Below are 12693 nucleotides of genomic sequence, written 5' to 3' on the forward strand. Positions count from 1 at the left end.
AAACATGGCTAAATCCTAGTCTATATGATCAAAATGCACATGGGTGAATAGATAAAACATTGGAAATATGCAAGATATCAACTCCCCCAAACTTGTTCTTTTACTTGTCCACAAGTGAACTTTCTAGAACTCATAGGGAGAGATGTTTGAAGATGGGAGCTCATAGCCAAAAGAAACACAACTAGCACTCAATTCAACATCTAATCCAACATGAGCACACTCTCTTATCACACTCTAGCTTCTCTTGGCCTATCTCAACTCTTTTTGCCCTTATACTCATCATCAAGCATCCACACATTCAAATCAACCAACTCTCACATTCATTAAGCATAAAACATCAAGTGAATTCTTGCAAATGGTCAATTGGTCCAAATCATTTGGTTGAGTAAAGGGAAGGCTTTTATTCAAGTGAGTCAAGAGGTTCAAAACACATGATCTTTAAAGGTGGTTTACTCTCAGACAAGTAGCCTTGACATTGCACATAATATATCTAAGAAATGGACCAACTCATGCATACAATGCTCAATCTCCATTGTTCTACCCTTTTCCCAAACATACAAGTTACACAATCACTTCATAATGTAAAACCCAACTCCCATCTCTCACCAAAAGATCCCAAGAACACTTTGCACATAAAATTTTTTTTCTTTGAAATCTATAAAGGATTTTCTCAACTTCAAAACAAATCTTAGCTCTAAACAACTTTGCTAGCCCCCTTTTTTTTTTTTTTATATTCCTTTTTTTCGGGGGCCAAGACTTTTCATAAACTCGAGCTAGACACTTATCTACTAATTCCAATAAGATTATCCATTTAAACACAAAGAGTCTATTCTTTTCCTTCGAACTTTTCATGCTTCCAAATCATAGTCACAACACTCACCCCCACCTATAGCTAGACAATAGAGTGCCTAATCTAGCAGGAATGAAGATCAAGCATTGTCGTTCCCGATACTCTCGACATTATGCACATGTAAGGCTTTCCGAAAAAGGCCTCACTCATCAAATAATGAAATCTCAAAAGGAGGGAAGGGTTTTGGGAATGGTGTACCACTCGAGTTTGTCAAAAAGATTGGCGTAAAGGATGTGACAACTCAAGTGTGTATATCCATGACTCAGTACATAAGGGACCATAAGCAAGAAGCAGTAAGTTCGTTCAGTTCAAACAAGGTTGTAGTTGGCTTCAAAGATTTAGTTTCAGCAACTAATGAGATTCAAGAAGAGTTTTCAAGGCTCGAAACGTACAAGGCTTTTTGAGAGATGCAATAGCTACTCGAGTGTGAAATAGTGTTCTTTACAAGGCATTTTAAATCATTGCTCCCAATGCAAGTGAATGCAACCTATATGCTCTAGACTCTCCTAAAAATGCAAGTGATGAAATCTATATGATTTTTTTTTTATGCTAAAAGGTATGTATGCAAGACTCAATGAAAAATCATCAAAGCAAACATGATCAAATACTTGGTACCTCCCCCAAACTTAAATGACACAGTCTCTGTGTTGTCAAGTAGAGAGAGATACCCAAAAGAGAAAGCTAATATGCAAAAATGAAATGGTATATACAAGGGAAAGTAGAGAAGTACCTCAAGTGGAAAGTGGAGAAGGAGGATCTTTCTCAATGTAGGGGTCTCCACAAGTGATGGTTCCACAATACTCAACATCCAGTGGAGACTGAATTGGGTAAGAGACAGCTTTGTTGACATTGAGGAGTGTGACCTTCTTGTTGGCGAAATCGATGCAAGCACCCACAGTAGTAAGGAATGGTGTGCCCAGGATCAATGGAACTCTCTTCTCAGTTGCCATCTTCAAGACAGTGAGGTCTATAGGGATGGTGCAAGATCCAATCTTCAAAGGGAAATCCTTGATGAGACCAATAGGAGTAGTAGAAGAAGAATCCCCAAACGTGAGAGAGGAAGTATCTGGCTCCATGTGTTCAATCTCAAGACTCTTCACCATCTCCATTGAGATCACATTCACACTTGCACCAGAATCAACAAGAGCATCATCAAAGGTGAGCTTACCAAGAGAGCAAGACAAGGTGAACTTCCCTTGGGATTCTAGTTTAGGGAGAGACTTTGGTGTGACTGGTGGATCAAGTTTCAAAGTTGAAATGTTGAGAAGCTCTGCTACTTCTGCTTGGTGGTCTACAATGTCCTTGATGAGCATCATTTGGACATGAGCCTCACGCATACCCGAAATCGCTGGAAGCTTAATTCCAATATCACTTAGGTCTTTTCTCAACTTGGAAATCACCTTCTTCTGAGCTTTGGTGAGGACCCTTTGTGGAAATGGGAGCTTGTCATAGGGTAACTGCTCAACCTCAGTGGTGTCCTCCAGCTTGACCTCTTTCAGCTTCTGGTTAGATCTCTTCGCAACTGGTTTCTCAGCCATGGGTGCATCTCCCTTCAAAATCTTTACTTCAACCATTTTGTCAGCTTCCTCAACAATCTTTGCTTCAGCTGTTGCTACAATCAGATGTTGAACCTGTTCAATCTCAGTTCCAAACACCAATCTTTCAATTTCATCTACCTCTTTCTTGTGGTTACTCAATTCAATCCCTGAAGAAGTGGTAGAGAGGACAACATTGCAATACTCCTTGGGTTTTTGCTCAGATTTTCCAGGTAAAGACCCTTGCTGGCGATTCTGGTGAGTGGTCATGGAAGCAAACTGGTTTTCCAAAGCCCTGAACTTGTTGTTGATCTCATTGTAACTTCCATCAATCTTGGAGTGAAGGTTCTTCAACTCATATCCAACCTGCTTTTCACTTCTAGTCTGAGACTCCAAGATCTGTTTCAGTAGAACATCAGTGCTGCTTTCCTGAGGAGTAGAGGTAGAAGGATTAGCTTGTTGTTGAGAAGACTGGTTCCCTTTGTTGGAGAAACCAGGAGGAGGGTTTTGTTGAGGCTGATAGTTGCCTTGCTGGTTGTTCATAGGCGGATAACCACTCTTTTGGTTGTTAGGATAGGATTTCTGTTGGTAGTTGTTGTACTGAAAGTTGTTCTCTTTCTTGTACCAGCTACCATTGTTGTTGATGAAACACAACTCTTCTTGCCCTTCCAAACCCTCAACTTTATGGACAACATGTGTTGCTTCTTGGTTTGGGTTACCAACAAAGTGCAGCTGCTCTTGGGTGGTTTTATCCGCAATGATGATGTCTATCTTATCCTGTAGAGCCTTCAACTCCTTCCTCATCTGCTTTTCATCTGTTCTACTGCCTCTGTCGTGGTCTCCACTGTAGACTGCATCACTCATTACCATGTTGTCAACCAGCTCTTCTGCATCTTCTTCAGTTCTCCTCAAGAAGAACCCATTGCTAGCTGTATCCAGTCTGGCTCTGTACTTAGGAAAAGCACCACGGTAGAATGTGCTCAGCAAGCTTTCTTTAGAGAAACCATGGTGAGGGCATTGAGCTTGGTAGCCCTTGAATCTCTCCCAGGCTTCACTGAATCCTTCCTAGCCCTTCTGTTGAAAGCTGGAGATCTCATTTCTCAGCTTAGCAGTTCTTGAAGTAGAGAAGAACTTCTCCAAGAATGCTTTCTTGCAGTCATCCCAAGTGGTGATAGAGTCGGTGGGTAGGGACTTTTCCCACTGACGCGCCTTATCCCCCAAAGAAAAAGGGAATAACTTGAGCTTTAAGGCGTCCTCTGACACACCATTGGTTTTTGACAACCCACAGTAGCTGTCGAACCTGTCCAAGTGATCATATGGGTCCTCTAGAGCCAAGTCATGATACTTGTTGTTCTCGATCACGTTGAGGAGTCCTGACTTGACCTCAAAGTTGTTGGCTGCCACAGCCGGTGCTCGGATTCCCAGTCTATGACCATGAATGTTGGGCCGGTCATAAGTACCAATGGGTCGAGCTGCCCGCGGTTGGTGTTCTGCCCCTTGTTGTGGATCTGCCATATCAACGTCCAATTCCTGCAAGTGGGCTTGTTGCTCTTCTTCTCTTCTAGCTCTAGCACACTCTTTCTCTAAAGCTCCGATGTCTGCTACTATTGGAACTAGGTTTGATTGACCCCTGCTCCTCAAGTTCATACACCGGAAAGCTAAAGGTAGGTGAAGAAGAAGAATCAGTAACAAAACAAAATTTAAAATGACTTAGTCTCAAGCAAGTGACTAAATCTCAATGTTTCAATCTACTCAGAATTTGGCAACGGCGCCAATTTGATGTTAGGAGTTTTCAAGGCTCCTAAGACAAATGTTGTAGTATAAGTGATTGTCGAACCAGTTCTGAGGGATATCAAAGCACCGAGAATGCAAGTACTTACTTAATCTAAGTGCAACCGATGATTTAAAGGGGTTTTAAACTACTACTAATACTAGAAAGCAATTACAGAATGATAGTTTCTTGACTAAGGGAAAAGAGAACTCATGGGCATAGGGATTAGACCTTGGGTGATCAAGTTTCGAACTAAGGATGGCAAACGATCAATCAAACTATCAACCTTAAGCTTAGACACAATCTTAAACAAGCTCTATGTCTAGATGAATGCTCATTTGCTAACATATCTCAAACATCAAATGTCTTTGGTTGAATAATATGAAAGCAATCATTACTAACAAGCCTATTGGCTATCTTAACACCTTTAACAACAAATGTCTTTGGTAAAGTATGTTAAAAGCTTAGGAGAGTTGTCTCAGGCATTTCATCAAACACCTTGTGGGTGGGAAATGCCTAAAGATCAACTTTTGATTGGCCAACTCAAAAGATGCATTATGAATACTCTACTAGCAAGGAACAAGAATGATCTACACTAAAACATCCTAGAACTAACCTAATCACCATTGATCTCCCTAACCCATGAATTCAAAAAGTGATTACTCACTAATCTCCATGACTCCTCTCAAACTCATGGTGGATTTCAGATTAATCATGCAGAGAAATAGACAAGAAATCAACAAGAACACAAGATGAAAGCAATCGAAATCTCAATCAAAAGAAGTTTTTCTAGTTGTTCTCCAGAAAAGAGATTCTGGTCTCTGGTCGCTACCAAAGGTACTTAAAACATAGGTTTTGAAAAGTAAAAACGTGCATAATGAAATGACCAAAAGGCCCTTGAGTAAACTGAATTCGAGCAAACAATAGGCGCGCAGCGACCTCCAGTAATCGCTCCGAGAGGTCGCTCCAGTCTTCGGGAGCGACCTGGAGGGGTCGCTGCGTGACGTCGCTCCGGGCCCGTTTTCGTGTCTCCGAGCGATGAAAACGAGAGCGACTTCTCCGTGTCGCTCTGGTAAGGTCGCTCCAGGCTTCGGGAACGACCTCAGTGGGTCGCTCTGAGAGGTCGCTCCGGCTCCATTTTGTTGTCGTCACACGATAGAAATGCGAGCGACCTCGGGGTGTCACTCTGGCCAAGTCGCTCTGGGCTTCGGGAGCGACCTGGAGTGGTCGCTCTGATAGGTCGCTCTGGGTCAGTTTTCGGCTTCCACCGGGATGAAATGGCGAGCGACTTCTCCGCATCGCTCTGGTAAGGTCGCTCTGATAAGGCAGGTTAGGGCGACTTGCTGGTGTCGCTCCGGAAAGTCGCTCCCAACGCTCTGCTCGTCCAATGATCATCTTTACACCTCTTTCGAGCTCCAAACACACCCAAATGTCTCCGAGAACTCTATGTGGTACTCCAATACCTGATAAAGACTTATGTATGCAAAATGCAACCTAAACATGGCTAAATCCTAGTCTATATGATCAAAATGCACATTGGTGAATGGATAAAACAATGGAAATATGCAAGATATCAATATGCTACAATGATAACAAAATAAAATGCCAGACACATTGACCCGAGAGAAAGAATGACTATGTCATCCCAGCTTAGCACCACACGGTTTTGATGTCTTAAAGACACAACCAAGTTGCTACAAAGTCTATATAAGATAGACCAAATAAATGTTCCAAATAAAGTTCCATAAATTCTATGGAACCTCGGAAAGAAAGAAAGGTGCATGAGATAAAATCCGAGTTTTATTAAAGGAAACCATTCCAGACATTGAGATATAAGGCTGGCCAGCTGAACAACTAGGTACCATACCATATAGCTTGGGACGCCAAGTTATAAGGTTATTAAGGTCCTAGATAATGAAATCTCAAATTTATTTATACCATGTCTGGAACTAAAAGGAACTATATATATATAAGTGTGTCGACACATACATTCATAGAAAATGCGCAAGTATGCAGCACATGAATACAAAGATATGTATCGAGGATCATAAACCCACACAAGAGTACTCATAATGAATAATGAAAGAAACGTGGGGTTTAAAGTGATATATAAAAGGCGTATTGTATTGGTCATGAATATGTAAACGCCATATGATGCCCAGTGAATATATAAATCCTGAAAGAAGGATAAATCGTGAGACAGACCGGGAAAGGTCTATATAATCCAATGTGGTGGATACGACTACATATTTTACTACATATGATGTCTGGAAGAAATTCAAAAGATGTAGTATGCTATATATGACTCACTGGATGATGATGATAATATTATTGGTACCAAAAGGTTTACCAAACGGTATTGAGCTCATAATCAAAATATGAGAAAAGAAGTTCTCTTGAACAGCATTTTTCTAAAGTTGTTCATGGACTGAATTAAATTACTACATGTAAGCAAGTGAAGAGTTCTATAAGAACAATTCAAATCAGTCCATAGAGGAATTTTAAATTCCTTGTGTTTTATATTAACCAGCCTAAGATAGGTTAAATGGTTATTCATTAAACCTTAGAAAATGTTATAGACCATCACCACAAATTAGCCAAATTTTGATAATACTTATGGTTGATCGAATTCTCAGCATGAACCAACCAAGCTGTGGTATGAATGAATAAGCTATCATAAAGATAAGCTATAAGATCGAAGTTCATCTTTGAACAAAAGGTATAGGACCACATTATGAGTCCATATGCGACCCAACGGGTCCGACCATCATATATGAAGATAATGCAGCTTGCATTGCTCAACTCAAAGACGGGTATATCAAAGGTGACCGAACCAAACATATTCTACCCAAGTTCTTCTTTACCCATGAGTTGCAGAAAGTTGGAGAGGTCAATGTCCTTCAGATCCGGTCTAGTGAAAACTCAGCCGACCTCTTCACCAAATCATTGCCCTCTTGCACATTCAGGAAGTTCACGCAACAAGATTGGCACGCGTAGACTCAAGGACCTTCAGTGATGTCCAAATCAGGGGGAGTAATGTGTGTTGTACTCTTTTTCCTTTCTCTGGTTTCCCTTTTTACCACATTGGGTTTTGGGTTTTCCGAGAGAGGTTTTAATGAGGCAAAATTAGCATGTTACAAACCCTATATGGTTATGGCATCCAAGGGGGAGTGTTATGAATCATGAAGTGGATGGTCCATAACATAGACCATACAAGTTCAAGACTAGAGTCCATTGGGGATTTACATCCAGCCACATGGAAGACTCATTCAACCTTATGTCTTTATGAGTTTGACCATGTCATTATGTAGAGTATCTTTGTAATCGATTCTCCCTTTAACTTCACCTTGTATGAACCACTATATATAGTGGTGTAAGCAATAAGAAATAAACAACACATTCTCACAAATCTTCTCTCAAATCTTAACAATTTTACTGTTAAACGATTTTGATCTGAAAATTCACGGCATGTTATTGGCACGGGCGGATCTAGGACAACATTTAATCGGGGGTATAACTGGTGTTATTTTTTTGGAATCAAATGGAATGATCCATTCCACTTATTCCAAATCCAAATTTTATTGATCCAGTTACAACCTAAATCTTGAACTAGTCGGAAAACTTTAATGGACTCGAGCTAATTTTAAGATGATCACTTAAAGAAAACTAAATTATAGAGGGAACCCCGTTCTCGTAGCGTATGTCCCCTAGTTATTAGTATTCATTTATACATGTTAATTGCAATTAGTGATTTAAAATCAATTATTAACGTTTTATAATATATCAGACTTTAAAATTTTAAAATAGTTTAAGGTGATGGATTCTACAATCTTTGCAGTATATGTTAGATTTTGAGTTCAATCATTTATTCATGAGAGACTCCATGAAAAATGATTTGAAATCAATCCAAAATACAAAAAAAAAAAATCTTTAAAAGTTAAATAACAATAGACTTTTAGAAAATGGATTTAAATCATTCATTGAATAATACTAATTTTAAAATAGAATTTATAATCATCATTCGAATAACAATGAATTATGTTTAGATATTAAACTCTATTAAAATACATTATTGAATAACTCTACCAAAAAGTTATTGTTGTGTCGTTTGTTCCAAAAAAAAGAATGATTAGATTAATGTTTCTAATCATTGAGTTAAAGAGAGATCAGGGCTGGGTAGTTTCCGGTAAAAACATGGCTTTCTAGAGACTCGTTGATGAAGTATGCATGTAAGAGACAAAAAAAAATTGATTGAAGCAGTTGAGGCGATGACGCAGATCCAGTCAATATCATAGTACTAAAGTTGTATTATCCACAAATAAAAGGCCGCATGCATTGACTTCACTTGACTTGACTCTGTCAGTCTTGACCTGCTTATTTCACCCTCCATGCATAAATTTAATCATAACCTTTATTAGTAATGGTTGGAAAATAATGATTTAACTAGAACTTTTTTTTTTACTTTTTCTTTAATAAATTGTTTAATAATCTTTTTAAACATATATGATATTTAAATATTTTTAGGTTTCTACGAACCTATCTGAATCCAGAAGGATCTTACTCGAATTACGTCCAAAAATTTATAATATTTGAATAGAGTTTAATTTTAAAACTCAAAAAATTCGATATCTAAAAAAATGATTCATATTTGAATGAGAATATGGATGTCCATATCTAACTGAATTTATAAACAAATAAAAAATTCTTTGTTAACTGGTTTGAATTCTTGTTACGAATTAATCAATTTCATTCAAACTTGTAAAATTATTATGGTTAATATGTTAAATAAATGATGTCGAATTACTATAGTAAATACAAATAATGAAGTAGTTAAGAAGTGTGAAAAAACAAAAAAAAATGTGATAAAGTACTTAAAATATGTAAATTCTATTTTATACTTTGTAATAAAATGATGTTGAATTGACCGGGAGCTTATGGTCAAGTTGTAAGGGGAAGGGGTTGTAATGTCACCACATTTCAGGTTCAATCCACCTACAATGCGAAACTATGTCACATTTTCCTGGTCACCTACACGTATATGGGCTACTGCATTTCGGCCAATTTGAATAGTCGGAAGAAGATCTATCCGTGGGCTGCACCTTCCACCCGTGAGTTAGTTCTGTGTCTTTAATAGATCCGGGGTTAATCTTTTTTTAGCAAAATAAATAAATAAATGATGTTGAATTAATTAAAAGGACGATAAATAAAGTGATTATAATTAGTTAAAAATGAATAAAAATTTGTAAAAAAAAAACACTTAAAAATTGACAAATATTATTTTGTATACTTCACTTCACTCGTTTGTAATAGAATAGATGCTTTCCAATATCACTTCGGTTATATTTGATAGCGTTTACCACGAAAATTCTTCTAGTTTGATATTACAATGTTCACTAATGTACATATACGCGTATATGAGAATATAGTATTTGTTACAAAACAAGTTATTTTGATAAGAATTAGCCGGTTGATGTTGTTCTTGATTGATAACAACTAACGTTGTGTGAAATTGATGTGCATGAATTCTTAACCGAGTAAGTTTGCAATTAACATTACATCTAGAGTGAGTACAGCAGACTATGGAAGACAGAAGATTAAGATTAGCTCAAATGTAATTTGGTGATAGTGCAATATTATGCACGATTAATTATGATGGATAGTTTAGGAATCTGGAGGAATGATCAATAGATGTGAGATAGTTAACAAAGATGGAGGCTAATCCTATGAACTCCCATGCAAAATAAAAAGCATACCATTAACTTCATTCTCAGAACTTTATGGTGTTATTCAATCAGTGATTTAAAATATATTGTCAGTTTTTGTAATCAATTAAAATTTTCAATTTAAATATAGTTTTTAGTTGATGAATTCTAAAATCTCTATAGTATACTTTGGATTTTTATTTCAATCATTTGTTCATAAAAATCCACCACAAATGATTTGAAATCAATTTTAAATACAAAAAACTTTTAAATCTTTTGAAATTGAGTAACAGTGAATTTTAAAAACTGGATTTAAATCATTCATTGAATAATACTAGATTTTAAATTAGATTTATAAATATCATATTCAATATCACTAGATTTTAAAGCAGAAATTAGAATCATTACTCTATTAAAGTGAATAATTGAATAACAAAGAAAAAAAAAACCTTCATTTTTCCAGTTCTTTGTATTTTTTGGATAGTTGGAAAATGAATAACTAATGATATGATTGTTCGACAGAAATTCAACATAGTGTGGACCGGATTGTCGAGAAAGTCTTAAGAAATTGATTGCAACTTCTAGAAGCATTTTAGCCAAAAAGAAGAAGAAAAACTTCTGGAAGCAATATAAAGTTATATAAGCCATTACGAACGATACGGGTTTCTTTCCACAGCCAACTCCGGTTAGGTAAAAATCGAATTGACACACATGAACATCGATGTGTGAATGCGTCACCAAAATATCCAGTGATGAACATGATCAAAATGGTTCGTAATGCGTAAATCGGATAGGAACATGTAGCCAGTACAAAACAGGAGAACCACAATGTCGACTAGATGAATAATCTAATCCAACGGCTCAAAGTCCACGAAACACGCCATCAAGTGGTGCTCTCTTTTACACCTTACCTCTCATTATAGTATATTATATAGTATTTTCAAAAAAAAAAAAGACAATAATAAAGGATGGTTCCCATGGCCCTTCTCGTTTAATTTATTTAAAATTAAATAAGAAGCATAAATTGAAAAAGTCTACTTGAAGACAAAGAAATGGTAAACCCCAAGTGGTACTCGTGAATAGTATATATACATGTTTCCACTCCCTTCTCTACTCAAATCATCTTCCTCTTCCTTCTCTCTTTTCCTTTGGTCTCAAGATTTTAATCTTAACCCAAAATTTGAATATTTATTAAAAAAAAAAAATCAATGGCCAATCCTAGCGAAGCTTCTGCACTTAGGTTCATTGAGAAGCATCTACTCGACGAGCTCTCTCCAGTGGCTACAGATCGATGGATGATACACGAATCAGCTGCAACGGAATCTAGCTCCGATTCTTCTCCTACGATCTTCGGATCACCAGCAGCTCCAATTGAATTCTCTGAGTTCGAGAATAAACCTGAAATCATCGATCTCTCGACGCCGAGATTCGTAGATTTGATTTCTAGTCCATTTGAATTCGACTCGGAGGTTTCTCTCTCTGATTTCGATTTTAAACCATCTTACCAAACCGGAAATCAATTCGAACCGGAGATTAAAACTCAATCGAACCGAAAACCGCCGTTGAAGATCTCCGTACCAACCAAAACCGAATGGATTCAATTTGATCCCCAACCGGAAGTTACTAAACCGAAGCAAGCAATCGCTGAAGAGAAGAAGCATTACAGAGGAGTGAGACAAAGACCCTGGGGGAAATTCGCTGCGGAGATCCGAGACCCGAATAAACGCGGATCTCGCATTTGGCTCGGGACGTTCGATACCGCGATTGAAGCGGCTAGAGCTTACGACCAAGCAGCGTTTAGACTTCGAGGATCGAAGGCCATTCTGAATTTCCCTCTCGAGGTCGGGAAGTGGAAGACACGCTCCAACGCCGACGGCGAGAAGAAACGAAAGAGACACGACGAACTAGAGGATGTGACTGTGGTAGAGAAAGTGTTGAAGACGGAACAGAACGTTAACGGCAAGGAGACTTTCCCGTTCGTAGAGTCAGACTTGACGGAGTTGTACGACTGGGACTTAACGGGGTTTCTGAACTTTCCGCTTCTATCGCCGTTATCTCCTCGTCCATCGTTTAGTTATTCGGAGTTGACCGTTGCTTGATTTTTTTCTAGTGTCGGCGGTGTATATGCTGATGTGGAAAAAATAGTACACGTTGGTGCATGAGATTTAAAAGGCATATACGTCGATACAGGTGTTTATATTTTTGACTTATTTCTATTTGTACATTTTTTTCATACTACTACGTTATTTTATTTAATGAAGATCGGAGAATCGGTTTGTGTGTTATTTCATCCTAGAAGAAATCAGAATAATTCAACACTATCATTTAATGCCATTGACCTGGATACATAAGAGTTGTTAGACACAATTAATGCATGACCATGATTATATGAGCTGGTCAACCTCGCAGTCGCACGTGCGTAGACCTATGCGTAATTAGCAAATTACATATTTTTTTTTGTCATCTAATAATATTACAGAGGCTAAAACCCAAGCTATACAATACAAAAGGCCAAAAAACTCATCCACACGGAAAACAAGAAAATAAAAGAGACCTAAGAGGGCCCAACGGCAAAAAATAGCACAAGGGAGAAACGGAGGTCGAATCAACCTCAACACGCGTCTTACGGAAAAGAGATGGAGAGGCACGTGGAAGCACAATCGACACCCGTCACCAAGACGACCGAAAAATCGTCACCGAAGCAGTTCACCGACAGTCCACCGGAACACAACGGAGCAGGACATAAATGAGAAGAAGCCGTCGGAAGACTTTAGCAATTAAGAGGCCACACCAACAAAGGCTAAAACGCCGGAGCCTGACTAACTAGATCGCATC

At 38.0% G+C, this 12693-nt stretch overlaps 2 protein-coding genes and 1 non-coding gene across 3 annotated transcripts; 2 read left to right on the forward strand and 1 right to left on the reverse strand.

Moving 5' to 3' along the window:
- Window positions 1-1581: 1581 nt before the first annotated feature.
- Window positions 1582-3189, reverse strand: LOC106417026. Its single transcript, XM_013857890.1, has 3 exons — window positions 3105-3189; window positions 1993-2555; window positions 1582-1842 (listed from the first exon to the last, which is right to left on the reverse strand). The coding sequence occupies exons 1-3, from the start codon at window positions 3187-3189 to the stop codon at window positions 1582-1584; spliced, it is 909 nt and encodes a 302-aa protein (XP_013713344.1).
- A 196-nt stretch (window positions 3190-3385) lies between these two features.
- LOC125593538 lies at window positions 3386-3492 on the forward strand. The gene has a single exon (XR_007329442.1). It is a non-coding gene; the product is annotated as a small nucleolar RNA R71 (small nucleolar RNA).
- A 7471-nt stretch (window positions 3493-10963) lies between these two features.
- Window positions 10964-12143, forward strand: LOC106416616 (ethylene-responsive transcription factor 5). Its single transcript, XM_013857540.3, has one exon. The coding sequence runs from the start codon at window positions 11067-11069 to the stop codon at window positions 11955-11957; it is 891 nt and encodes a 296-aa protein (XP_013712994.1). The 5' UTR covers window positions 10964-11066; the 3' UTR covers window positions 11958-12143.
- Window positions 12144-12693: the final 550 nt, after the last annotated feature.

The sequence above is a fragment of the Brassica napus genome, chromosome C9 (genome assembly GCF_020379485.1).
Source record: "Brassica napus cultivar Da-Ae chromosome C9, Da-Ae, whole genome shotgun sequence".
NCBI classification, from domain to species: domain Eukaryota; kingdom Viridiplantae; phylum Streptophyta; class Magnoliopsida; order Brassicales; family Brassicaceae; genus Brassica; species Brassica napus.

What these genes read in the sequence shown, in the direction of transcription:
- LOC106416616 (XM_013857540.3), top strand. Translation starts at nt 11,067, where the DNA reads ATGGCCAATCCTAGCGAAGCTTCTGCACTTAGGTTCATTGAGAAGCAT.
- LOC106417026 (XM_013857890.1), bottom strand. Translation starts at nt 3,189, where the DNA reads ATGAGGAAGGAGTTGAAGGCTCTACAGGATAAGATAGACATCATCATT. An exon ending in AGAGCAGCTGCACTTTGTTG is followed by an intron (nt 2,556 to 3,104) that starts GTAACCCAAACC and finishes CCACTTCTTCAG; the next exon opens with GGATTGAATTGAGTAACCAC. An exon ending in TCACCTTTGATGATGCTCTT is followed by an intron (nt 1,843 to 1,992) that starts GTTGATTCTGGT and finishes TTCCCTTTGAAG; the next exon opens with ATTGGATCTTGCACCATCCC.